We start from the raw sequence: 26,228 nt of genomic DNA on the forward strand, positions 1-26,228 counted from the left end.
TACTCTTAGCTCTGTGTTCATGTCCCAAAGTCCCCACCCGGCTCCACTCTGTGAAGTGGGTCTGGAGCTCCGAATCCAGGTGTGTGTAACTGCTCACAGCCAAGCCGTGGACAAAAGCTAGGAAGGGTTGACAGAGGCAGTGATTAAAACAAATGACCCAGGAGGTCATTACAGTGGGGACCTCTCAGTAGCTTGACTGAGGCTTAGAGGAAGGGATGGAGGGAGAGTATTAGTTTTCTCAGGCTGCCTGAGCAGGAACTGCAAACAGGGCAGCTTAAACAAGAGAAATTGATAGTCCCACAGTTCTAGAGGCAAGAAGCCCACATCAAGTTGTCGGCAGGTTGGTTCCTTCCGAGGGCTGTGAGGGAACCTGTTCCATGCCTCTCGCCTAGCTTCTCGTGGTTTGCTGGCCATGTTTGGTGTTCCTCGGCCTGCGGAAGCATCACCCCCATCTCTGCCTCATCTTCGTATGGCATCCCTCCCATGTCTCCTCACCTCCTCTCCCCTCTGGGTGTCTGTGTCCAAATTTCCCTTTTTCATCAGGGACACAAGTCCCGCAGGATTGGGAGCCCACCCTACTCTAGTATGAGTGCATCTGAATTTAATTGCATTCGCCATGACTCTCTTTCCAAATAAGATCACATTCTGAAGTACTGGGGGTTAAGACTGGAGGGGACACAATTCAACCCATAACAGGGGAACTTAAAAAAAATCTTTTTATTGCAATCTAACACGTACGCACAACACTAGTAAGTGTTATAACTGCCTGAATTGCCATCAGATGAATGTACCCATGTAACCAGCCTCCAGATCTAGAATCCCCAGAAGCCCTCCAGTGGGGGGCTTCTACTTTTCATTGTGTACCTTTCTATACTGTTTTAACATTTTAAAACTGTGTGGACTTACTTTTACAATAAAACCAAACTGAACTTAAAAATAAAGAGCTTTAGCTGATGGCCGATCAAGGAGAAGGAGCTGATATGGATTCATTCCTCCACCCCCTGGGAAGGAGAGCAGCTTTACTCTCCATGCTGGGTGCTTTTCAGTGGAGCTGCCCACAGCGTCCTGCAGAATGGTTCACGGTACCTCCAAGTATCGATCAACTCAGTCCCCTGGCTGCCTGGGGCAGCTGGTGCCCCCTCCTCTGCTTACCCTGGTGTATACCTTGGGTCACTTTCTGTGTCAGGAGGGGAAAAAGGTTGAGGAGTCTAGCTTGACGCATACCATCTCAGGAAACTGTCCCAGGCACCCAGGGAAATAGGAACTATAGTTAGTCCCATTAGACAGGTGTGAAGGCTGAGGCTCTGCGAGGTGACTTCCAGGTCTGGTGTCTTAGGGGCTGTCTTGACATCTGGATGTGGCGAGGGGAGGTCACGGATATCTTTGGATGTCTGGAGTCACTCATGAGTCCTAGGGAGGGTTGGAGTGAGAAGGGTCCTTTTGGGGAATGGCCCTCTCTAACCCAAGTCAGTCCCTTTACGAGAGAGATTAAACAACCTGGCTAGAATATCATAGCAGGTGGGCTCTGATTCCCATTCCAACTCCTGGGTCCACACCCCGGATGACTTCATGATACTAGGTCCAACAGCATTAGGATGTAGGCCCTCCCTTCTTACGGAAGAGAAATCCAGGGTACAGAGAAGCAAATTCCAGGTTTATCTGAGTCCAGATCCACATTTTTCTTGGCGTCCTCCGTGAAACTTAGCTGTAAGGACGGCTCAGGTTATTTATTCCAGGACGATTATTGCCGTGATCACTTCTGAAAGTCTGTACACGTTGTGCATCTGAGAAATCCACTCTCATTTGGGGTTCACCGTCCACTGGTTTTCTTATGATGCAGATAATATGTTGATCATGGGTGCAGTGGGAGCCCAAAGAAACCAAGCTGGGGCCTGGGGTGGCAGGTGGCACTGCAAAGTACTCCACCGGCCTGGATTTTATGGCTCCTTTGTTTATGGTCATAAACTTGGCATTCGCTTCTGGTACTTGGGGAGCCCTGACCCTCTAATGAAATTGGATCTGAGCAGGTGGAGAGCACTCAGCTACAGAAGACATTTCACAGCTGCAGAGAAGGTGGAGGGGAATCAGACTCGGCTGCCTGAGCCAGCTCTCAGCATTCACTCGCATTTGTTCAGCCCCCCTGCCCCCAAGGGCTGGCAACTCACCCCTACTGCGAGCCTTGGGGCCCTCCCTTTGGTCTTCTTATAGAAAAGCGTTCCCTCCCCAAGTCTCTCTCTCTCTCTCTCTGTCTTTCCCCTCAGGACTCTCCTCCCACCCCATTTCAGCTCTCTATTATCAGAAGATGGATGTTGCACTGGTCGACACATCTTTTATATTGTGATAAAATGTATACAATGAGGACATTGCCATTATAACCATTTTAGGTGTAGCGCTCATTAAGTACGTTCACATTATTCTGCAGCCCTCACTCCTGTCCATCTCCAGAAAGGTTTCATCTTCTCAAACGGAAACTCTATAGCCATGAAACACTAACTCCCCAGCCTCTCTCCCTCCAGCCCCCCCAGGCACCCACCATTCGACTTGATATTCTTTATTCTCTAAGTACCTGGTGCAAGTGGCCTCCTACAAGATTTGTCCTTTTGTGACTTTCTGATTTCACGTGACATGTTGGCTCAGGTGCCAGAACTCCCTTCCTTTCTAAGGCTGAGTAATATTCCACTCTCTGGATGGATCACATGTGGTCAATGCACCAGGGCTCCAGTTCCTGCACATCCTCCACGCATTTTTAGGTCCCTCCCCTCAGACGAAGTTCAAGGGCCAAGTGTAGCTCAAGGAACATGGAATTGGGGAAAGTAATTTATTTGGGAAGGAAGAGCAGAGTAGTTTAGCCCAAAGGCAGAGGAGTCCAAGATGGTCTAATTGAAGCCCGAGTTTATTGCTCAGGGGGCAGCTGACTTGAAAAAAATGACTCTCCTCTCTAAGCCTCAGATGTGCTTTGTCATTGGGGACAATAGTAGGACCTGCTTCCCGGAGTAGGGAGGGTTCCATGAGATTATACCTAGAAAGCATCTAGCCTGGGGTCTCATAGGAGATAAGCACTCTGGGAATATCACTGTGGGTGGAGGGTATTTATCTGCCCAGGATTTATCAACCACCTGCTTATGCTAGGCGTGGGGGATTCAGAGGCATGTATGGTCTATTGTGATTGTTGCTTCTCAAGACTCAGTCCTTGACATGCAGAGGTCCTTAGAAGTGGCCACTCGTTTTGAACATTGAGCTTCCTCCTTCAGTTCAGGAATGTTCTAGGAAGTTGGGTCCGTTCTTTGGGTTTCCGTAGAGCAGAGATTGGGAGTCATTCATTGCCCATAGCTGGTTCATTTTATGTTGATTCTTACTCTATACCATCTCCTATATTCTTGGATTAACCGAAGCCAACAGGCACTGGACATGTATATAACACTGTGTGTTCCCCTTTGTCAATATTTATTTGTTCTGTGTAAATTCTGGGGTTGGGGGGGGATCTGTCTTGGCTCCTCAACTAGATTGTTAGCAGCTCGAGGGCAGGTGCCTTGACGTATATTACTCCATGTCCCTGTACATGTATTAGGCCCTATCGTTCAGTAAATATTTGTTCAGAGAATGAATATAAGACTGGATACTGCCTCAGTTTCCTTATCTGCAAAATGGGTACAACAGCACTAGTACCTACCTCCCAGCGTGGTTGGGAGAACTAATTAAGAGTACACATTAAGGGGCGCCTGGGTGGCTCAGTCGCGTAAGCGTCTGCCTTTGGCTCAGGTCATGATCCTGGAGTCCCGGGATCGAGTCCCGCATCGGGATCCCTGCTTGGTAGGGAGTCTGCTTCGTCCTCTGACCCTATCCCCTCTCATGTGTTCTCTCTCTCTCATTCTCTCTCTCTCAAATAAATAAATAAAATCTTAAAAAAAAAAAAGAGTACACATTAAGTTTTTTTAAGGACGGTGCCTGGCAAATAGGAAGCCCTGAGTAAAAAATGTTTTATAGAGTTTACAGTGCTGTTTGCAGTAGAATACGGAGCTCCAGGGACTGGTGATGGCTCCCTGATGGGGATACCATGAAACACTTACGAAGCATTCCTTAAGTGCCAGGCACACGCTCTTTACACGCATCACCCATTTAATCCTCAGCCTTGGAGACAGGCGCTATTTCCAACCCCATTGTAGAGACGAGGACGTGGAGGCTCGGGGCACCCGGAGTGACTCACGCAAGCACACAGCTTAGTAAGCACCAGAGCGACGTCTAGCTGCCTCTGGCACCTGGTGCGCCGCTTTCCCCTACCCTTTCCTACTGCTTCCTGTCCCCCTCCACTGCGAATCCCATTTGCTGTACTGACGCTCGCAGTTTCAGCCAAACAAGCAGCAGGCGGGCTGTGAGGAGGTAGTTCCTGCCTGCCTGAGGCCTGGGACCAGGGGTTGTCCGCAGGGCTTTCTGATGGGGCTGGGCTCTGCCGGAAAGAGCCCCTGAGTGCAGCCTGAGAAATACTAAATGATGTCTCTGCTCCCGGAATTACTTGGAACCCTCACGCATGTGGCTCTCTCCCAGGGGAAAGGCCCTTTGCATGACAGGGGCACCATCGAGCCCTCTGTGCCCGTGGCCTTGATCAGAATCAACTCATACGCCCATTCTCCCCTTTCTCCACATCCTCACAAACACTTGTTTCTTTCCATTTTTAAAAAGACCAGAGCCTGCTGGAGTGGTGGGGGTTGGGAGGGATGGGGGGCTGGGTGATAGACACTGGGGAGGGTATGTGCTATGGTGAGCACTGTGAATTGTGTAAGACTGATGAATCACAGACCTGTACCTCTGAAACAAATAATACATTGTATGTCAATAAAAAAAAAAAGAAGAAGAAGATAGCAGGAAGGGAAGAATGAAGGGGGGGATATCAGAGGGGGAGTCGAACCATGAGAGACGATGGACTCTGAGAAACAAACTGAGGGTTTTAGAGGGGAGGGGGGTGGGGGGATGGGTTAGCCTGGTGATGGGTTTTAAAGAGGGCACGTACTGCATGGAGCACTGGGTGTTATATGAAAACAATGAATCATGGAACACTACATCTAAAACTAATGATGTGGGGCGCCTGGGTGGCTCAGTCGTTAAGCGTCTGCCTTCGGCTCAGGTCATGGTCCCAGGGTCCTGGGATAGAGCCCCGCATCGGGCTCCCTGCTCCCCGGGAAGCCTGCTTCTCCCTCTCCCACTTGCCCTGCTTGTGTTCCTGCTCTCGCTATCTCTCTCTCTGTCAAATAAATAAAATCTTTAAAAAAAAAAAAAAACAAACTAATGACGTATGGTGACTAGCATAACATAATAAAATAAAATTAATTAAAAAAATAAAATAAATTATCCCCCCCCCCCCCCAAAAGACCAGAGCCACCCTCATGGGTATGAAGTGATACCTCATTGTCGTTTTCATTTGCATTTTACTAATGATGTTGAACATCTTTTCGTGTGCTCTTTGGCCACTGTTTGTCTGTCTTCTTTGGAGAAATGTCTGTTCAAGTCTTTTGTATGTTTTTTTATTCATTGGGTTTTTTGTCTGTTTGTTCCATACTCTCCTTTGATTCATATTCATCATCTCCTTCCCCTGAGCCCCGCCAGCCTGGTTGTCCCTGTGGCAACTGCAGAGGGGGTGAGCACAGACTCTGGGTGGTATGCCACCTCTGTGGGCCCTTAGCTAAGCAGCTTCCCCAAACTGCAATGGGGACCTGGTCCTCTACCTCCCACACTTTACCCCAAGAGGCGGTAAAGCTTCTCAGTAGCCTGATTTTGACTCCTGCTTCTCAGTCTCATCTGCGGCTCATGGCTTGGCCCATGGCCCTTGCTACCTTCCGAGATGCTTTTGAGCCTGTAAGAGATCTGGTGTGGACATTGGAGAGAGAGGGAGACAGCCACCCAGCATAGGGATTCTGCACCCAAGCAAACAAGGGGAAGGAAGGGGCCTCTTGAAACACCTTGATGGGATGGCGCTGTTGGCACCCAGAATGGCCTCGGGCGAGCAGCAGCCTGTCTGTGTCAGCCCGTGAAGCCGCTCCGATGCATAATTCATCTGGAGGCTGAAGTCACACTGTAGACAGCAGCCCCCAAGGGCAGGCAACTTTGCATATTCAGGAGGAAGAGGGGAGCCTCTTCTCAGCTTCCTGGGGCCCTGTGGCTCCAGGTGAGGACTGGTGCCTGCGTGGCCCCTGCTGGAGTCTTTCTTTGCTGCGGTGAGACTCCAGGCGGTGCCCCCTCCCAACGACTTCAAGATTGCATTTGACAGGGGCGCCTGGGTGGCTCGGTTGGTTGGGCGGCTGCCTTCGGCTCAGGTCATGATCCCAGAGTCCTGGGATCGAGCCCCGCATCGGGCTCCCTGCTTGGCGGGGAGCCTGCTTCTCCCCCTCCCTCTGCCTGCCTCTCTGCCTACTTGTTCTCTCTCTCTCTCTGTCAAATAAATAAATAAAATCTTTAAAAAAAAAAAAAAGATTGCATTTGACATTGCTGTTCTAGGCCGCCACTTGAGACACCAATTGCCCTCAATCCCAGGGCCCCCGTGGAACAAAGTGTCCAAAAGTGTAGCAATTTTCTTTCTACTTTAAAAAGCCACTCGCACAGCTTCCCATTTTTCCTCCTGTCCCCTCAAAACTACAGCCCTGATTCTTTTGAAGGTCACTTTTGCAGCATTGCCAGGTGATGTCGGGTCCTCCCAGAAGCCCTGCTCCTCTTTTCGAGAATGAGGGTTTGCAGATTTTCCTCCGCGTCAGAATCGGTTTGCCGGTGGTTGGAAAACACTGCGTGGCATTTCGAGATGCGGTTTCCTTGGAGATGGAAACATCTGCCTGCAGATCTGGGAACCTGCATGACCACAGACCGGCTTTTGTGCCTGGTGGGATCTGGAAAACAGATCGCTAGATGTGGAGCAGAAGGCTTCAGCCCTGTTTTTCTTTTTCTAAGCCAGCAAAGTGCCACAGAATGAGCCCCTTTTGATGTGATAATGTGAGAACGAGAATGGAATTTTTCTTTTTCTTTTTTTTTTTGAGATCACTGCCATTTAATTAACCTGTGTGCTGGCAGCAATTAGTTCAAGATGTTTAAATAAGTAACACACGTGCTTGTGTCAGAGGCTTAAGATAAGAGTTGAATTGTTCATTTTCCAGGTCTATAGAGACAGATGAACAAAACTGCCACAACCCTGCCCTCTTGGAGTCGATAGTCTAGACCAGGGGTCAAAAACTAAGGCCCATGGGCCAAATGTGGCCCCCCTGTCTGTTTTTGTGAGTAAAGTTTTATTGGAACACAGCCTTCCTTCTTAATTTCCCTCCCTCCCTCCTCCTCCTCCTCTCCATTCATTCTTCTCTCCCATCTTACTTCTCTTCCTCCTCCTTTTGTTCTTCCTTCCAAGTTACACACAATTACACTCATGGTAGGCATTTTTTTTTTTTTTTGTAAAAAATCACACACAGAGTCAAATGTGGAAGTTTCCCCAGCTCCCTTCCTCCCACTGTTTTTCTCAGTGGAAACCCTTCCAGTTCTTTTTTTTTTTTTTTTTTTGGTGGCCTTTATCAAACAAAAAAAGAGGTAGAACTGAAATAAAACAAACGCATTTGTTTGGGGTCTAAGATTGCAATTTGGGGAGCACAAGTTCAAGTAGCAACCCAATTTGTGTCCCACTAGGGAGCATAAGTCAAGGGTTTTTAAAGGCAGAAAGGAATGCTTGTGTTCATTGTTTTCAAAGAATTTTGATTGGTGTTGGTGGCAGAAAACTAATTTTGGCTGAACATAATTGGTTGCTAAGGCGTTCACTAAGCAAAGTCTCTTACTGTAGCAAGTTGCAAGTATTCCTCTTGAGTCATTGGACTATTTGCCGTTTGGCCCAGTGCAGAAGTTCATGGTTCTACCTGGTGAGGATGCGCATAAGGCCCCACCTCCTTAATTGGCCTCCTGGCTTCGTTTTAAATCCCTTTGATGTGAATGACTCCATTTTATTTCACCTTCCACACCTTAAATACATCATATGACTATATAGGAAATACATTCAAACATTTTGTAAATGTATTTATACATATTTATGTTTGTATAAATGAGCTCATACTATATGTGTTGCTTGACAGTTTTCTTCACAAGTCAGTGTGTCTTAAGGTTTAACATACCTGCTTGTGGAGAGCAGGAGTTGGTGAACCATGGCCCTGGAGCCAAATCTGGCCCACCCCTTGTTTTTGTAAATAAAGTTTTATTGGGACATAGCCATGCCCATGTGTTTATGGATTGCCTAGAATGGCTTTGCGCTTCAGTGGCAGAACTGGGTAGTTGTGATGGAGACTGTATGGACCACAGAGTCCACAATATTGACTATATGGCCCTTTACAGAAGAAGTTTATTGACCCCAGACATAGAGCCACCTCATTCTTTTTAATGACTGCATAGTATTCTGAAGTACAGATCCATCATGTTTTATTAAATCCCTCCCTTATGAAGATGTCTCTGGCCTTGCTCTGTCTACGTACTCTGGTGGGGACCTGCTAAGTGGGACTGTCTCTGGGGAGCCTGGGATTATCATAAATACTCTGGACTTTCCTGATTCAGAGCAGGGTGGAGCTTGGGTTTCAAGGTTTGGGGCAGTAATGGACTTCATGGCATATGTGGTTGTGTCCCTGTGGTTCAGAGAATGTCCTTTGCTGCTCCATTACCTCTTTTCTTCTGGCATGCTCCAACCCTGGTCTGGCCTCAACTCTCAGCCTTGTCAGAGTCTGTAGAGAGCCTGAGCAGATGCTAGCAATGGGAATGGTATTTTGTTCTAGAGCATCAGCCTGTGCCAGACCCACCGGTAACAGTGCAGGCAATTGTCATCGGTATAGACTTACCAAACTGAGCGGAGGTTCTCAAAATTGGGGAGGTGTTTCTAGAGAGCTTGTTAAAATGCAGAGGTCAGGGCCCTACCTGATATCAAAGGATTTGAGACACTCTAGAGCTGAGGGTACTTAGCCTGACTTAGGGAAAAATTGAGCTGTAAACTTTAAGAGAGAAATCCAGCTTTAGTAAAGGTTTCAAGAATGCATTAAGGGTCTTTGGTTGCAAAAAACTAGAAGCCATCTCTGGTTGGCTTAAGCAGAGAATGAACTTCTATGGAAGATTCTAGGGTAACCCTTAGGATAGACAGGAAAGCTCAGAAAGGAGCAGGATCCAGAGCATCCTGGGGGCTCTAAGTAGCAGGAATGGCTTGACGGGTTTTGGGGGGAGCCACCGGTAGATTAACTGAGCTTCAAAGATTTTTCCCATCATTGTCATGCCAGTCACAATTCATGCTCCCAGGGAGATTCCTACTGGTCTGACTTGGCACCTGGTGACTTGGGGAGGGTAGCATCTGTCCCCTGGTCGACACCCCCAACAAGACTGTGCTCAGAGGAAAGAGAATTCCCTCAAAGGGGTGGTGGGTTGAATGCTGGATGGTCACAAACAACCCACTGTAAAGCATTACAGGTCATTGGCTAAGATCTTTTAAATACATGAACCTTCGGGGCAGGAATAAGTACTGTCGATGGGAACGTCAAGTTACAATTCCCAAAAGGGCCTCCTCTATATTATCTTATCCCCAAATGAACAAACTTTGTATCATAACAAGTCACTGTTGGATGAAAAAGGAGAAAGCAGGTCAAAGGCCTTGGTTTGAAGAAGCAAAAAAAAAAAAAAAAAAAAACCCCACTGATTTCAGGCAACAGTTCTTCACACTCATATGGAAAAAGAGTTTCACACTCACTTCTTGGAGTCACTGTAGGACAGTCACGGATGACTTACTGGAAACCCCACACGGCTGGGATCACACTGGCTGAGGTTTTGCCATGCTCTCTGCTCAGCTCATGCTGACTCACTTGCCCCCCACACCAAAGCAAGGGGCAGACGGAGGGTCCGGAGAGGTGATCCCACCATATAAATAAGACTGGAAGCCTCATAGATTCTGACCTGCCCAAGGTCGCGCTGTAAGTCTGGAGGAAAGGGAGCCGCATTGCAGGATCATCGCAGTGAGGATGGATGAGCTTTTAAGGATGGTCTGCTCTCAGCCCTCATTTTACAAGTGAGGACTTCGAGATCATGCCAGGTTCAGCGGCTGGCCTGGGGCGCCCAGCTAGCCCCCAGTATTGCGGATCCTTCCCGAGCCATCAACAGCTGGTAGATGCTGTTGTCTGTCTGACACGCCGTGATCCTCCAGCGGGGATCTCCTAGAACTACCAGGTTGACAGATAGGGCCTCTTCACGCATGTCCATAAAGATTCGCTCTCAGTTAATTTCCCTCAGGGTAAAGGAGCTTCTTTGAAGTACTCCATTGGTGGCGAAATACTCAGTTCCCCTGAATAAATATTTCTAGCCAACTCCAGCTCACCAAGAGAAGGCCCTTCGCTGGCGCAACACTTGAGCAGACGATTGTCAATTCTGCCTTTGCTTAGGATGCTGACCCTGGATGATTTTATACAGAGATGTCTGGGGTGTTGAGAATCCAGATAACAGCATGCTTCCTTGCCACAATGTCAAGAGCAAATCCAGGTCCTAGGGAGGCTGCAGTATGTTTTAGGACTGTGAGCACCAGGGTCGGACAGAACTAAGTTCAGATCCTGGTTCTCTACCTTTTATAGGCTGTGTGACCTTGGATAACTTGCTTTTAGCCTGACTCTGTTTCTTCACCTGGAGATGATTTTCCCCATCTTGAAAAATAAAATGAGCTAATGCCCATAAAATGCTTAACAAATGGCCAGGCACATAGTAAAGGCTCAATGAACGGCAGCTGTCACAATTAGAGCCAAGATACCTGGAGCAGAAAGGGACAGAGACTGCTCAGCAAATCCCTGCTTCAGACAGGAGGGGAAACCAGCCTCAAAGCCCACAGTGACTTGCTAATAATGACAGAGCAAGGTCAGGAACTCAGCCTCCTGCTTTCTCCATGCAGTCATCTTATCAACCCAACACATGGCCTCCCTCGGGGTCACCCAGTAGGGTGGGTGTCCTGGGCGGAGGGGAGCGGTGTGGCTGATTCACCCTTCGTGGTCACTTTCCTCTCAGTCTCCTTTAGGGGTTCTGATTTTAGGGGATGTTTATGAGTCAAATGACTCCCTGCCCATGGGGAGGCCAAGGAAAGTGGGATGAAGCCAGCGCTGGTCATCACTTATTGGGCTGATGGAGGCTGCCCATGTCCCACTGGCCCCAGGGAGACAGCAAGAGCAGACCTCTGTGCCAATTTATCTTGGAAATTGTCTTTTCTTCAGGCAAGGGGAGGGGGGAAGGAAGCCTAAAAGAAAACATCCAGCCACATGCTTGTGAAATCTCTGCCCAAAATCAGTCATCTTTTTTAATAATGAGGGCTGTCAGAGCCCTGGTTCAGTCGGAAATGATGGCCTGTGTAAATATTTGGTCTGTAACTGATTTATGGGTTGGGGAACAAAAAAATAAGATTAGTCGCTAATCACAGGGATGCAGAAAAATCAGCGGGCCTGGAAGGCAGAAGTGAGGTTGGCTGTCTGGGTGAACTCAGATGGGGTGGGGGGAGGCTGGGCCGGGCTGTGCAATGGTATTCACTTGGAGAGGAGGCTGTGGGCTTCCAGATTATTCCATAATAACGGGCCGAGACAGCCTTGTCCATGTGCAGGTCAAGAACTAGGTGAGAGCAACTTTGTGACAAGATGCCCCGTTTACAGGCACAAGATTGGCTCTTCCTAGTGAACCCTGAAATCAACAACCTACACAACCCCAAGCGTGCATGGGCACCTCTGTAAAATGGGAATGTGTGCAATCAGCTCTTACAGTCGAATTAATGGAGCCGTTAAGAACAGGCTTTGAAGTCAGTTCAATCTCTGTTCACACCCCAGACCTCTACTGAGTTGTGACCTGGGTACATTAACTGTTGGGAACCCCAGTTACCTTAACTGCAGGGGTTATAATTGTTGCTCCCTCAAATGAGATGGCGTGTCCCAAGCACATCACCTGCTCCCGGCGTCTCAACCCTGCAGATCTTGGTGACAATGCCAGAGGTCCTGAGAGTCCTGAATTCACAATCCCAGGTGGGCTAATGCAGGTGCTTACCTCTCCTGCAGATGAGCCCCTGCCACAGCCACCAGATACAGCGCACGCCTCCTATTAGAAATCACTGTATAGGGTGGGGTGCCAGCCTGGCCACCCCCCATACAGCATGGAGGCAGAGTGGATGCCCTGGAGGGCCGCCCCCTCCTCAACTCCCCTGAACGAGGAGCCCGCCAGCATGCACATGCTGGTGCAATGGAAACACAGACTTCCACTGGGCTCCCTGTCCGCCAGGTTCTGTGCTGGGTGCTGGGGATCCACAGAGAACAAGTCCCACAGGATCCCTCCATGGGTGGGAGGGGCCCACACTCAGCAAATCATCCGAACAACAAGCGTGTACTCCAGAAAGGGGCCAGATCTTTGAAGAAACGTGTAGGTGCTATGACAGGACCCGGTCTACGCCAGGAGCGGGCAGGATGGGGAAGGAAGGACCCCAGGTGGCAGGGGTAGCAGCTCTTGGGGTGAGCCAGATGATGGGGAGGGGGTTGCAGCGTGGTTTGGGTGGTTTGCTTCACGTTTCCTACTTTTAGGTAGGTCCAGATCCTACTATAGCACAGGGCTGGCAGGCTAGAGCGTGAGGAACCAATTCAGCCCACGGCCGATTTCTGTAGGTGTTTTACTGGAACTTGCCACATCCATTCATGCACACGTTGTCTTGGGCTGATCTTGTGCCACATCGGTGGGGCTCAGTAGTTTCGGCTGAGAACATAAGACTTGCAGAGGCCTCTTACAGAAAAAATGTCACTGACTTCTGCGTTAGAACATTTTTCCTGTCCTCTCTCATTCCTTCTTCCTCTCTCATACCCTGTGAGGATCTGAAGTGGTGTCTTAGTGCATGGGAGAGGAATATATATGTATACACACACATATATAATGTATATAGTGGAATACGATATGTAGTGTATATAGAGGAATACTACATATATATAGTGTATGTATTATACATATATACATATTGTGTGTGTGTGTATATATATATATATATGTATGTATATATATATGGAACAATGTGCTCTTTTCCCAATCAAGTCTTAGTAGAAGATCTATTTGATATTGAGAGCTGATCTGTTACTGAGCAAAATTTAATCTTAAAAAAAAATACCACATATGTATTCTTAAGATATTTTGCACATTTTTTAACTACATACATTTATATATAACATATATTTAACCACAGACTATAACACATATATAAATTTATATACATAAATATATAATATCCTATATATTATACTATTATATAATATATAAATATATAAATTTGTACACATAAATATAATAAATACTATATTATATATTATACTTGAATATATATTCTATATAAATTTACATATTTATAATACTATACTGTAATATAGTATAGTATGTACACTATATGCTATGTCTATACATATGTAAGTTTATATAAAATATTATATATATAATGAAACATATACATATGTTTAATTTCTAGGAATCTATAAATGACCGCATTTTTATATCTGTCAACTACATCTGAAATACCAGTTACCAAGTGACTGATAGAAGCCATTTGGGAAACAAAATCCCTCTCAAATCTGATTTTCAATTTAAAACTTAACTCAAAAAATGAGACATCATTGTAATATTAAATAACAATTGACCACATTATTCCATGTCTGTACCTCTGTTTTCTAGAGGGGTTTTTTGTTTTGTTTTGTTTTGTTTTGTTTTAATAAAATAAAGAGAAAAAATTCAAGCCCAAAATACTGCACGTCATTTTACAATGATGTTTTATTATTATCATCAAAGAATACTCCTGGTACTCAGTTCCAATGGTTACTAAGTTCAAAGCCTAAAAGTAACAGCCTCTTGTGTATCCTTCCAGAATGTTTCCATACAGGGGAGAGTATCCAGCTAAGACTGGGCACCTAAAGGGCACACCAATTTAGGAAACCTCAGATGTCTCTTCCTCTTACCCTACGACACTGTTGGCCGGCAAGTCCTGGGAGAGCTGTGTTCCAGATGCTTCCTTTTCCTCCCCATCTGATGTCCAGAACTTGGTCCACGCCACCACCACCATTTTTGTCTAGGTGACGGCCACAGCCTCCTCTCCAGAATCCCAGAATCCCATTCTTGCCCGCACGATGGTCAACTCTCTACACATTGGCAGAGTGGTCTTTCAAGAATAGCATTAGTTTTTGTCATCTTCTTTCTTAAAACCTGCCAGCAGCAGGTGCCCACTGCTCTTAAATAAAACCCACCTCCCTACAGGGGCAAGCACCGGTTGATCACAGTGATCTGGTCCCGCCCCTGATCCCGCCTTCCCTCTCTTCTCCTTGCTCACTTTAAGTTGACCTGCCCTGGCCTTGGACTCCCCAGCATTGACTTTGCCTCACTGCCTGGTCCCCTCTCCCTCCAGATCTTTGCAAATCTGGCTTCTTTGACATTCAGTTCTCAGTCTAAATGCCGTGTCCCCAGGAAGGCCTTACCACCCACTCATGACCATATCACCCGATTTTAATTCTCCATGAAGCTCCTCTATTCCCCAGTATTTCCTTACTGCTTTATGCGTTTTTCTGTTTCCCCACCACCACCAGGATACCAGCCCAGGCAAGAGCATGGCTCTTGTCTACCTCCTTCACTGCTAGAGTCCAAGCACCTTATTGTCCTAGTGATAGTTATTGGATTAATTTTTGGAATTAAGCCAATTTTTGTTTTGTTGTATTTTTCTTGTCTTAGGGAGACACAGGGATGGGAAAGGGGTGCTTTGAGCAAGCATTCCTTGCCAAGCCTTTTCTCTGGATGACTTTGAAAATCCTGTTGTAACTTTTCTTCTTCCAGAAAGGCTTCATTGCCTGCCCAGCCTGGTCATCACCACATCCCAGTGATGGGCAGCCTTCTTCCCTGGTCAGTGTGGTCCACAGACCTTTGTGTGTTTCCCCTGAAGCAAGAGGTCCAGGGTGAAGAGGAATTCTTTGGTCCTCTTCATGGATACTTGTCCCTTTTCTCTTGATTTTGAGCCTGACTTTCCCATCATCTTTGCCCATAAAGAGCCTCAGTTTGTATAGAGGAAAGGAAGTATCTTGGCAAGGGACCATCGCAGGAAAGACTATTACCTAGCAGGTGCCAGATGCTCTCTCAGGCACTCAAAGGACATTATTTCATTGGATCTTCATACAATCTTGTGAGATAGAGGAATTATTGTACAGTTTTACAGGTGAGGACATCGAGGTTCAGAGAGGTTAAGTGACTTCATGAAGGTCACACAGCTAGTAAGGAGGTGAGATCTAGTTCCTGTGTTACTATAATATATTTTTCTAATTGTAGAAAAATACCTACAGCATAAAATTTATCATTTTAACCATTTTGAAGTGTACGATTTAGTGGCATTGAGTACATTCATAGCTTTGTGCAACTATCACCACTATCCAGTTCTAGAACTTCTTCATCACCACAGATAGGAACCCCAGACCCGATAAACAGTCACTTCTTAGTCCCTCTCCTGCCCCCAGACCTGGCCAACCACTAATCTGCTTACTGTCTCTGTGGATTTGCCTATTCTGGATATTTCATCTAAACGGAATCGTAATGTGTGGCTTTGTGTGTTTGCGCATACGTGTGTGTCTGTTTTCCACTTAGCTAACGTTTTGGAGGTTCATCCACACTGTAGCATGAATCAGTGCGTCATAATCCTGAATCATATTCCATTGCATGGATAGACCACAGTTTGTTTATCCATTCATTTGTCGATGGACATTTGGGTTGTTTTCACTTTTTGACTCTTGTGAATAATGCTGCTGTAAATGTTGCGTACAGTTTTTGTTTGAACACCTGGTTTCAGTTCTTCTGGGTATATATCTCAGAGTGGAATTGCTGGGTCATATGATGATGTTTCCACTGTGGCTGCACCACTTTACAATCCCACCAGCAGTGTGCAAGGTTCCGGTTACTTCACATCTTTGTCAACCCTTGTTCTGTTTTTGACTTCTTGATCATGGCCGTCCTAGTGGGTATGAAATGGTATCTCACTGTGATTTTGATTTGCATTTCCCTAATGACCAATGATGTGGAGAATCTTCTCATGTGTTTCATGGCTAGGTGTATATATCTTCTTTGGAGAAATGTCTATTCCAGTCCTTTGCCCTCTTTTACATATATATATGTATATATGTATATATACATATATATGTATTTTTTTTAAGATTTTATTTATTTATTTGAGAGAGAGAGCGATGAGAGAGAGAGAGGGGGAAAGAGAGAGTGTGATCACGGGGAGGAGCAGAGGTGGAAGCAGACTCCCCACTGAGCAGGGAGTCCAACACAGGGCTCGATCCCAGGACCCCGAGATCATGACCTGAGCTGAAGATAGATGCTTAACTGACTGAGCCACGCAGTCACCCCCATTTTAATATTGTTTTAAGAAACTTTTTGTAAGGCATAACTTTCATTCAGAAGTGAAGTGCACAATGTTTGTGTCTGGTTTGATGAATTTGTATATATCATGATATGCATGTAATCACACACAATCAAGACTGAAGACATGTCCAGCTCCCAGAAGGCTTCTTGGGTCTCGTTCCAGTCAATAACCTACCCAAAGAAAATCACTCCTCTGGCCTCTCTAGCATAGATTAATTTTGCCTGTTCTTGAACTTCATGTAAATAGAGTCATAATGGAGTCATATAGTACAATAGCTCTTTTGTGGCTGGTTTCCTTGGCCCGACACTGTAAGATTGAAATTCTGCCATGTTATAGTCTAGCCAGAGTTTTCTCTTTTTTGTTGCCATGCAGTAATCAATTGTATGAGTATACTATGCTTTATTTATCCTTTCTGTTATTGACGGACATTGAGACTAATCCCAGTGTTTGGCCGTATGAATAATGTTGTCATGAACATTCTTGCATGGGTTGTTTTGTGGACATGGGTGCACTCATTTTGGTTGCGTACACACCCAGGGGTACATACCAAATTTTTGGGTCAGAGGGTATGGTTGTACGGGTTTGCAATCTCACCAGAATTTGAGGGGGGTGGGGGGGAAGTTCTGGTTGCTCTCTCTTCTTGTCAACATTTGGTACTGTCAACTCTATTTTTAGCCATTCTAGTGGGACCTGTACTGGAATTAACATGTTTTTCGATCAATGTCTCTTCCTCTCCCCCCTCTTTTCCTCTTTCTTCTTTTTCTCCTTCTGTGTCATCTTCCTTTCCTTCTTAGTATATTCCCCATAATGCTGTATACAAGGAAATCATTGCTCTGAGGCCATGGAGTTGATATGCAAGTTTGTTTTTCAAATTTTAACTACTAAGATACAAAAATTTTACCCGTGTCTCATCTGAAAGCACTGCATATTCGTCCACACTGGGGAAGTGCGGCTTACAGTGTCTGACCCACTCATGCTTCCTTTTTGCCAGTGCTTAGGTGGATTAAATGCCATGCTTGGGGTGTGTTTGAGCCAGAAATGAGGGTTGTAGCCTGTGGTCAAGGAGCAGAGCAGATTCTACTAAACATTCTCCTGGTGTTAGACTTACCAGGCCCTTTGCTTTTCCAAACCTTCTCCTTCCCTGGGCTCTGTGCGTATCCCCTGCCCCCTCCCCACCCAAGAACGTGGTGCTATTCTTTGGTTTTGAAAAGGGTCTTGCCCGGAGGCCTTATTTTGGGTAATCAGATCACGTCAACTGCGAAGGATAGCAATGGCCCCGTTTGAGAGGGAGGGACAGCTCACACAGCCCCGTGTAGGGCCAGGGGCATCTTTTCCTGTTTGGGGACAAGGTTGCTGGGTGTGCGAGAATGTGTGCTGGGTCTGTCCTCCAGCCACGCTTGCGAGGAGCTTGCCTGCCCCCAGGTCTGTCATTTCCTCCCAATTGGCTGGGCCAGATGCTCCAGACACCGTTAATGAGATGCTGAAGTTTATGGCCGGGTGAAGCATTGGAGTTCAAGGGGACACAACCCCACACGTGGGGAAGCTGAGGGTAAAGAGGCCACGTGAGCCAGCGGCTCTGCTTGACTCAATGCCCAGCAAGCTTTTAGAAGAGAAAGTGGTGCAAAGACTAATCATCAGTTTGGGACCCCCCGCAGCGATCTTTGCGACCAAGGCTCTGAGGGAGAGGTGGCAAATGGGCATTGATCAAAAGCCTAGGAGTGCAGAGCTGTCTGTCTGCCAGACCAAGGCTGGGGGTGGCCAGGGGCTGGCAAAAGAAATCAGGTGTGTCTCTGCCCTCAAGGAGCCCATAGCTGGAATGAACAGAGAAGATGCTGCCAAACCAGCCCTCCTGACTTGCAGATCGAAACTGGGCTACATTTCCCTTAGAATTCTCCCAAGACAGATGACGCCAGGTTGTTTTTGCTTGAGTTGGAGCACATGGGCTTGGGTGGGAGTCTGTAGACCTAGCTTCTGGTCTTGGCTCTGCAACTGTGGGTTGCCTGCTTTGTGTTAGTTGCTGGGATACAGGCCCATCCCATGTGTGGTGGGCACAAACCATGGGGGAGATAGACATTCACTCAGCAACCACATAAGTAAAAGCAGAATTCCAACTGGGATGCATTTTGTGAAGGAAAAGCAGATAGTACTGGGAACGCACGTAACCTGGAGATCTGACTAGTTCTGAAGGTTGAGGACTGTGCCTCTAAGGAAGTGATGCCTAAAGTAGGTCCTCACTAATAGTCAGGATGGGAAATGGTGTTCCTGGCAGAAGGAACAGCATGTGCAAAGATCCTGAGGTAGATGAGAATTTGGTATGGTGAAGAATCAGAAAGATGACCAGAGTGGCTAGAGTCAGAGGGTGACAAAGTGATGATAATACAAGAAGTTCTCCAGATAGTGATCCTTGAGGGTCCCTTGAAGCTTTTGAAAGGAAACCTTTGGGAGTTTTAAAGCAGGGGAGTGACGTGATACAGTGTATGCTTTTTAAAACGTCGCCTTGGTGCCTGGATGGAGGATAGATTATAAAGAATCAAAAGTGCGATGGGATTATTCAACCATAAAAAGGATTGAAGTTTTGATACATTGTTACCACATGGATGAACCTCAAAAACGTTAGGTTCAGTGAAAGAAGCCAGACCCAGAAGTTCCCATATTGTATAATTCCATTTATATGAAATATCCAGCCAGGGACTGGAGGGAAGGGCATGGAGGGGAATTGCTTAGTGGGTACAGGGTTTTGTTTTGGGGTGATGAAATATTTTGGAACTAGATAGAGATGATGTTCGCACAACATCATGAATGTACTTAATGCCACTGAATTGTTCACTTCAACGTGGTTAATACATATTATGTGAATTTTACCTCAGTGTAAATGAAAAGTAAAGAAAAAAAATTTTTTTTTTTTAAAGAGTTTATTATTTATTTATTTGAGAGAGAGAGAATGAGATAGAGAGCATGAGAGGGGGGAGGGTCAGAGAGAGAGGCAGACTCCCCGCCGAGCAGGGAGCCCGACGTGGGACTCGATCCCGGGACTCCAGGATCACGACCTGAGCCGAAGGCAGTCGCTTAACCAACTGAGCCACCCAGGCGCCCAAAAAAATTTTTTTTAAGTGAAAAAAAAGAAAGTGGGATTGGGGGTCTGATTCAGGCACAGTGGCGGCGCCAGCTGAAATGAGGGAGGAAGGTGGGGACCAGAGCTTGACGGCTGGAGATGGAGAGTAATGAATCAGTTGAAGAAGTAAGGGTTCTTGGGATCCTTTTAGTTCAGACATATTCTCTGCAAATTAGGCTTCAGGAAATTCTTCTGAATTCAATCCTGGAATGAATAATCCTTTGCTGTACCCCGTAAAACAACGTGCATTTTCCCTAAGCACGGATGATGGCCCCTGAGCTGGGTGTCTTCCTGCCATGGACGCGCAGCCTCAGCTGAGCCCGGCTCTGGGGCTGCTCTCAGCACAGCCTGCCACGTCAGGGAGCTCTGACTTGCCCACCTGTGCAGAGAGCAGCCTGGTCCACCTGGGGCTCATACGGTCCCGAAGGATGAAGCTGCCCTCGCCAATGCTTCGTGCCCCCTCGTTTTGCTGCTTTCCCCAGAATTGGTCCCGATTCCAGGGAAGACATTTATGTGATAAATTTCTAATATCCTGCGATAATGGAGAGATGTTCTTTTTAATTACACCTGCAGGATATACTGCAAAATATGCTCTGAATCTTACACAGTCACAGTCATTGGACACAGTCATTTGTGTCTGTTTTCTCCTCTGAGCATGCTGGGTAATGAGGGCAGATGGTAAAGGTGAATCCCACATTCTGTCCATGAAGACTTCCTTGGTGGGCAAGAAGTGATGTATGATTTCGTGCCACCTACTCTGGTCAAATAGCCATTCATCCTCCATTTTCTCTTGCTCCTACCCTCTTTTCCTCTTGTCTGTCTTTCTATCCTCCCATCCTCTTTTTTTTCTTACATCTATCTCTCCAACCATCCATCATCCTTCTGTCCTTCAACCTTTTCATCCATCCACCCATCCATCCATCCTCTGATCCATCTCTTTATCCATTCATCCATCTATCCATTCTTTGTCCTTTTCATCATCCATCCATTGTCCTTCCACCCTTCCAACCTTTCCTACTTTTCTTTTTCCCTCCTTTCCCTCCTTCCTTCCTTCCCTCTTTCCTTCTTTCCATCCCTCCACCCATCTATTTCTTCATCCATCCATCTACCCATCCATTCATCCTTCCATCTATCCATCTGTCCATCCAGCTTTTTATCCATGCATCTGTCCAGCTAACATTTATTTATATATACCCATTCTCTGCTCCATCTCTGGTCCTGAGTTAGTAAAGCAAATTGACTCTCTGCAGTCACTGAGCTACTGTTAAACTTGTGCTGAGTTGGACTTGGTTCTCCTTATACGAGGGATCTGGCCTTGCCATTGGGTGGCCCAGTGCCTCAAGGCTCCCATCCGTGTTTTGGAAATAATGATGGTAGCTATTGCCAGAGGGTATGACTGCATCCTATTCATCTGCTAAGGGTGGTGGTGGGTTGAGAGTTGCTTGATGTTTCAGGTGAAAAACATGGCTCAGCTTCAACTTTTGGCTTCTTCCAGGCTAATTCCATGCTATACAGACACCCAGTTTAACCTGCTCCTAGTGACGTTAATAACAGGTCACCTGAACCCTCACTCTGTGCCTGGCCCTGTGCCAAGCACCTTATCTCATAGAATTGTCACAGAATCCTTCTTAGGTAGGTGCTGTGGTTTTCCCCATTATCCAGGTGAGGAAACTGAGGCACAGAGATGAGATCACTTTCCTGAGGTTCCAATCAGGACCTGAGCCCCGGTCTCCCTGACCCCAAAGTTGGCGAGTCTGACTCTAAAATTATCCTGCCTCGGTGTAGATGCCTCTTTGAATCTCCACCATTGGAGGCTCTTGTGGGATGAAATGCCGCTCCCTTGTTTCCCTCTCTTCTCCAGCCATGGGCAGGGAGAGCCAGCTAACGTGTGCGGCTTATAAGGGAAGGTACCTTCCTGGGCCTTGCTGCAGACCCCTAGGGATATAATAAGCAGGGCTGCCAGCCCAAGCACTGCGAGGGAGCGACTCCACAGGCGCACTTGGATTCCTGAAAGCTGATGGGCAGCAGGCCTCCTGGAGAGGGTGACTTTTAGGCTGCGTGTGTGGGAGGCCTCCAGTCTTTAATTAAGGCACCTTCCTGGGCTCTCCATCTAGAAGGGAGAACATTTGCAAGGAGGGTTCACTTTGGCCACAAGGTGGCGCCCAACTCCGGGGCCAGACCTGCATGGGGCGGTGCGGGGAAGTGGCGGGGAGGAGGGGGGAGGGCAGAGTGGCTGGTTTGGGATGCTGTTCTAAATCACACTCTCTTAAACTGATCACCTAAGCTCCTAGGGAAGGGGAGAAGTGTTTCCAAAGCCGCTCCAGCGTTCATTGCATTCAGCTGGTGCCAAGCCAGGGGCTGAGAAATTCAGCCACGAAAACCACAGGGTTCCTGCCCTCAAGGAATTAGAGTGCAGCGCGATTAAGTGCCAGTCATAATCCAGATTGGTCATTTAATAGGCACCTACTGTGTGCCAGGTTCTGTGCTAATTGCCAAGGACAGGGAAATGAACAACACAGAATCATTGCCCTAAAAGACCCACAGTTCACTTGCGAAACAAAAACTAAAAGAACAAATTTGGGAAAATAGGAAAGTACAGCTGCAGGGATACACTCAGAATACTGTAGACGAATTGAAGAGGAACACCCAACCCAGGCAAGGAGGGAAGGGAGTATCTGGGAAGGCTTCCTGGAGGAGAGGACACCAGAGCGGAGTCAGACAGATGGGGATTAAGCAGGCAGGGAAAGGGAGGGCTATTCTGGGCTGTGGGGACAGCACCAGCAAAGGGTTGCAGGTGACAAACAGCACAGAACCCTGGTTGGAGCTCAGGGAAGGGGGGATGGAGAAGCCGCAAGAGGGCCAGGTCAGTGTGGGGAGTGGACGTTGGTGCCATGTTAACGAGATTGGGTCTGCCGGCTCTCATTCTGTATGCACTTATGGATACATGTCCCTCTCTTCTTCTTCTGTCTCTCTTTCAGAGCCAAGAAGAAAAGCAAACCCTTGAACCTCAAGATTCACAGCAGTGTGGGCAGCTGCGAGAACATTCCCTCTCAGCAGCGCTCCCCCCTCCTGTCGGAGCGCTCCCTCCGCTCCTTCTTTGTGGGACACGCACCTTTCCTGCCTTCCACCCCTCCTGTCCACACGGAGGCCAACTTCTCTGCAAGTAAGTCACCTTCTTGTCGGCCAGGTGCACACTCCCTTGTTCTCCCTCAAGAAATGCTCATGAGATGCTTTGAACCAGGGCCTCCGCCTCCCACCTGCGCCACTCCCACCCCTCGGATGGTTTCGATGGTTTCAAAGGGAAGGGGCGTGATTAGCACTGGGAGGTTGACTGGCTGTTGTCATTGGTCCCACGTTCCTACTCTTTTTGCCTGCAGGTGTGTAGGGATGACAGAGAGAAGCAAGCATGCGGGACATGAAAGGAAACATCAGCTTTTTCTCTCTGCTTCTCAGTTGCCCAGTCACAGGATTTTTCTTGGGCCGCTGTGGATCAGGCATCTATGATTAAATTTTGTAATTTTTTTCCCCCCACTCAGGTCAACACGTATCACCTTTCATTTCGAAGATGGATTTGGGTTCAAACTGGGCTGAGCATGGCCTGGGGTGTTTTACATTCTGCTCCCATGAATTTCTGCTAGAGACAAACTGGTTATTACTCGGAGCGGAAATGGGACTTTCTGGTGATCAAGGGCTTGAGGTTTCAGAAGACGTTTCATCTTCTCTGCCCAGAGGCCCATTTTGCTGAACAGGCTTAGATGTGGTCAGAGGGGAGCCCCTGAAAAAAGCCCAACCAGTCCCGCAGCTCAGACACTGACTTTTAATGGACTGGGAATTTCGGAGGGGGGACTGTTGGAACAGGAAGGAAATAACCCCGGGGCCCCCAACACAGCCATGGGGTGATCATGCTGCTGCTCTGATAAATGATAAGCAATGTTTACTGGACACCTGTTCGTGTTCATCACCCACACGCATGACCTCATTTGGTTCTTGCAACAAGCCATTGTGCAGATGAGTTGTTCCCATTGTATAGATGAGGAAACAGAGGCTCAGGGTCATCAAAGAACTTGGCAAACTCACACAGCTGTTGAGTCATTGAGCCAAGGTTTGAAGCTGGTTCTTCCTAACTCCAGAATGGATAAGCTTCACCATCACACATGATTTGATCCAAGATCCCTGAACTCTTCAGCAGGGAGCCTTTCTCTACATGTTGGTCCTATTCTTTACCTTTACATGAGGGTTTTTAAACTTTTTTTAGGGAGGCTGTGGACCCTTTGAGAATTTCATGAAATCTGTTATTTCTCTCCCTGGGAAATTGCACACACATATAACCTCCAACCCGGTGTCCAGTGTCAAGACTTTTGGGCTCAGAAGCTCTGCCTCAGCCCCGCTGGACGGTTGGCCTGGGCGGCATGGTGAATTCGGTCCACACATGTGCATGATGCAGCCACTGCGGGAATCAGCCGAGGGTCCAGAACCAGAGGAGACCTGTATGGACGTCAGTTAGGAGAAGTTCCAGAGCCTAGCTGGTCTCAGTGCCCTGGGGGCACTGGCCCTGAATCGAGCGAACTAAAATAGCACTCATGACACATATCAACACCAGAAGGCCAATTTATTAATTTGTCGGGAGAAATCACTGTCAGAGAAACCAGATCTACACTGTAGGGTGGGCCTGTGTGGCAGTCAGAGGGTGGCTTGGGAGCCCAGACAAGGACAAGGGGGGTGATGATGTATCAAATGTGTCATAGCAGTGGGCGAGGCAGGATGTCCCAGCCCCGGAGGGAGGTGCCAGGGGCCAGTCCCAGCTCTGTGTCTTTTTGAGCAGCGTGCCTGACCCCAAGCAAGTGCAGAACCCTTTCTGAGCCTCAGTTTCTTCATCTGTAAAATGGGGCTCACAATAGATGCCCTCCGTAGGTGGTTGTGAGGATTAGATGGGCTCCTCCATGTCAAGTCATCTGCACAGGGCCTGGTACATAATAAGTGCTTGATACATAGTAGCTGTCCTGACGATGTTTTTTTTTTAAAGATTTTATTTATTTATTTGAGACAGAGAGAATGAGAGACAGCATGAGAGGGAGGAGGGTCAGAGGGAGAAGCAGACTCCCTGCCGAGCAGGGAGCCCGATGCGGGACTCGATCCCGGGACTCCAGGATCATGACCTGAGCCGAAGGCAGTCGCTTAACCAACTGAGCCACCCAGGCGCCCTGTCCTGACGATGTTAATTCGCTCCTTTTCCCTGGCACCGTTTACATCCTCTGACTTTCTGATTAGTTTGGGGGCTGTGGGTAAATGCCTTTCAGTTCACTCCCCCCCCACGCTTCCCCATGGTCCTAAGAGTGCTTGGAATTTACCTCGGCATGAGGCCGGGGGGCTGCTTCCAGCAGCCATCTGTCTCCGGGCATCACCATCTCTGGGGGCTGGACCACAGGTCTGCACTTTAGCTCTGTCCAGGATAGAAACATCTTCAGCTTGCTTAAAAAACCACGGACTTGCACATTTAGACCCTTCCTCTCCTGCCAGAAAGTTTTATGAGGATTCACCGTGGCTCCCAACTTTTCCTGCCTGCTCTGGTCTCCATGAGAGAGGGGAGGGTTCTCCCCTTGCCTGGGGGCAGGAACAAAGTCCTTAATGAAAATCAGCCCTTAGCACTAAGAGGCCGGAGAAGCACAGTTGCCTCTTTGGACCGTCCTGGTCCTTGGAGGCAGAGAGGTCGTCCTCTGATCCTCCATAAGGGAGAAAAGTCACATTTGAGCCTCAGTAGGAGAATGAGGGTGTACCCCAAATATTAGCTGGAATCCCATGGACCAGTCCCATTTCCATTGATCCTAATAAATGACGGAAACAGAGGGCAGCCCAGTAGAATCGACTCCAGGTTAGGAAATGAGAAGCTCTCTGTTAGAGTCTCCATGATGTCACCATGGAGACCTCTGTCCCTGCCTTGTCACAGTTAAAACTCACCACAAACATTGAGGCAGGCATTCTAATTCCCATTCTATAGATAAGGAAACTGAGGCTCAAAAGGGCAAATGATCTTGCCCACGTGGTAGGGCTTGAATCCCGATCCAACTCTAGCCTGCATCCCTGCTCTTCGGTGAAGCGAATTCCTTTCTCTGTCTGGGTCTCAGTTTCCCCGATTGTATAATAAAGGACTCCACAAGGTTCCAGTCCAGAGCTTAGAAACTCTGTGATTCTAAGGCTAACCCAGTGAGCTTTGCCTGGGCAAATCTTGTGAGCACTCAGAGTGCTGGTTGGAGGACCCTGGGCTGCGGTGGTTGGGAGGGCACATGGGGCAGGCTCTGGTTCCCCCTTGCTTGTGATAGTCCTGTTCTCCCCCTACTCTGAGCTTCGGAAGAGACCTTTCTGCCTTTGGGTCCTGGTGCCAGCCTTCCTCCCTGTGAGCCAGCGGAGGGAGTCCCTGAAACTGTGTCCCTGCCAGGCTGAGTCTGTCTGCCCCTTTGCCACCGTTGGTTCTGGCCATGGCTGGTGATCCGCCCTCTTGTTACTCCTCCTGGGGATGCCTGGGGACAGCATTAGACAGATCTGGCTGTCGAGTGGCTGAGATTCAGACCTTCAGGGTACCCAGCCTCCTCCGATGGGCCGTGAGAAGGACTTCACCTCCTTGGGCTTACCCTACGTTCCTCATCTGGGAGTGACAAGCAGGGGGAAGGGAGGGGAGTGGCAGGAGCCCCAGCTTACGGAGGA

The 26,228-nt window shown here is 47.7% G+C and overlaps 1 protein-coding gene across 1 annotated transcript in view; it reads left to right on the forward strand.

The window, feature by feature from the left end:
* The window catches only part of KSR2 (kinase suppressor of ras 2), a 400,684-nt gene that overhangs the window by 210,092 nt on the left and 164,364 nt on the right, over positions 1–26,228 (forward strand). Inside the window, exon 5 of the mRNA XM_044921136.1 lies at positions 22,508–22,692. Coding sequence (XP_044777071.1) covers positions 22,508–22,692 — 185 coding nt within the window. The remainder of the gene's footprint in view (positions 1–22,507; positions 22,693–26,228) is intronic.

Source organism: Neomonachus schauinslandi, chromosome 14, assembly GCF_002201575.2.
Source record: "Neomonachus schauinslandi chromosome 14, ASM220157v2, whole genome shotgun sequence".
Lineage (NCBI taxonomy): Eukaryota > Metazoa > Chordata > Mammalia > Carnivora > Phocidae > Neomonachus > Neomonachus schauinslandi.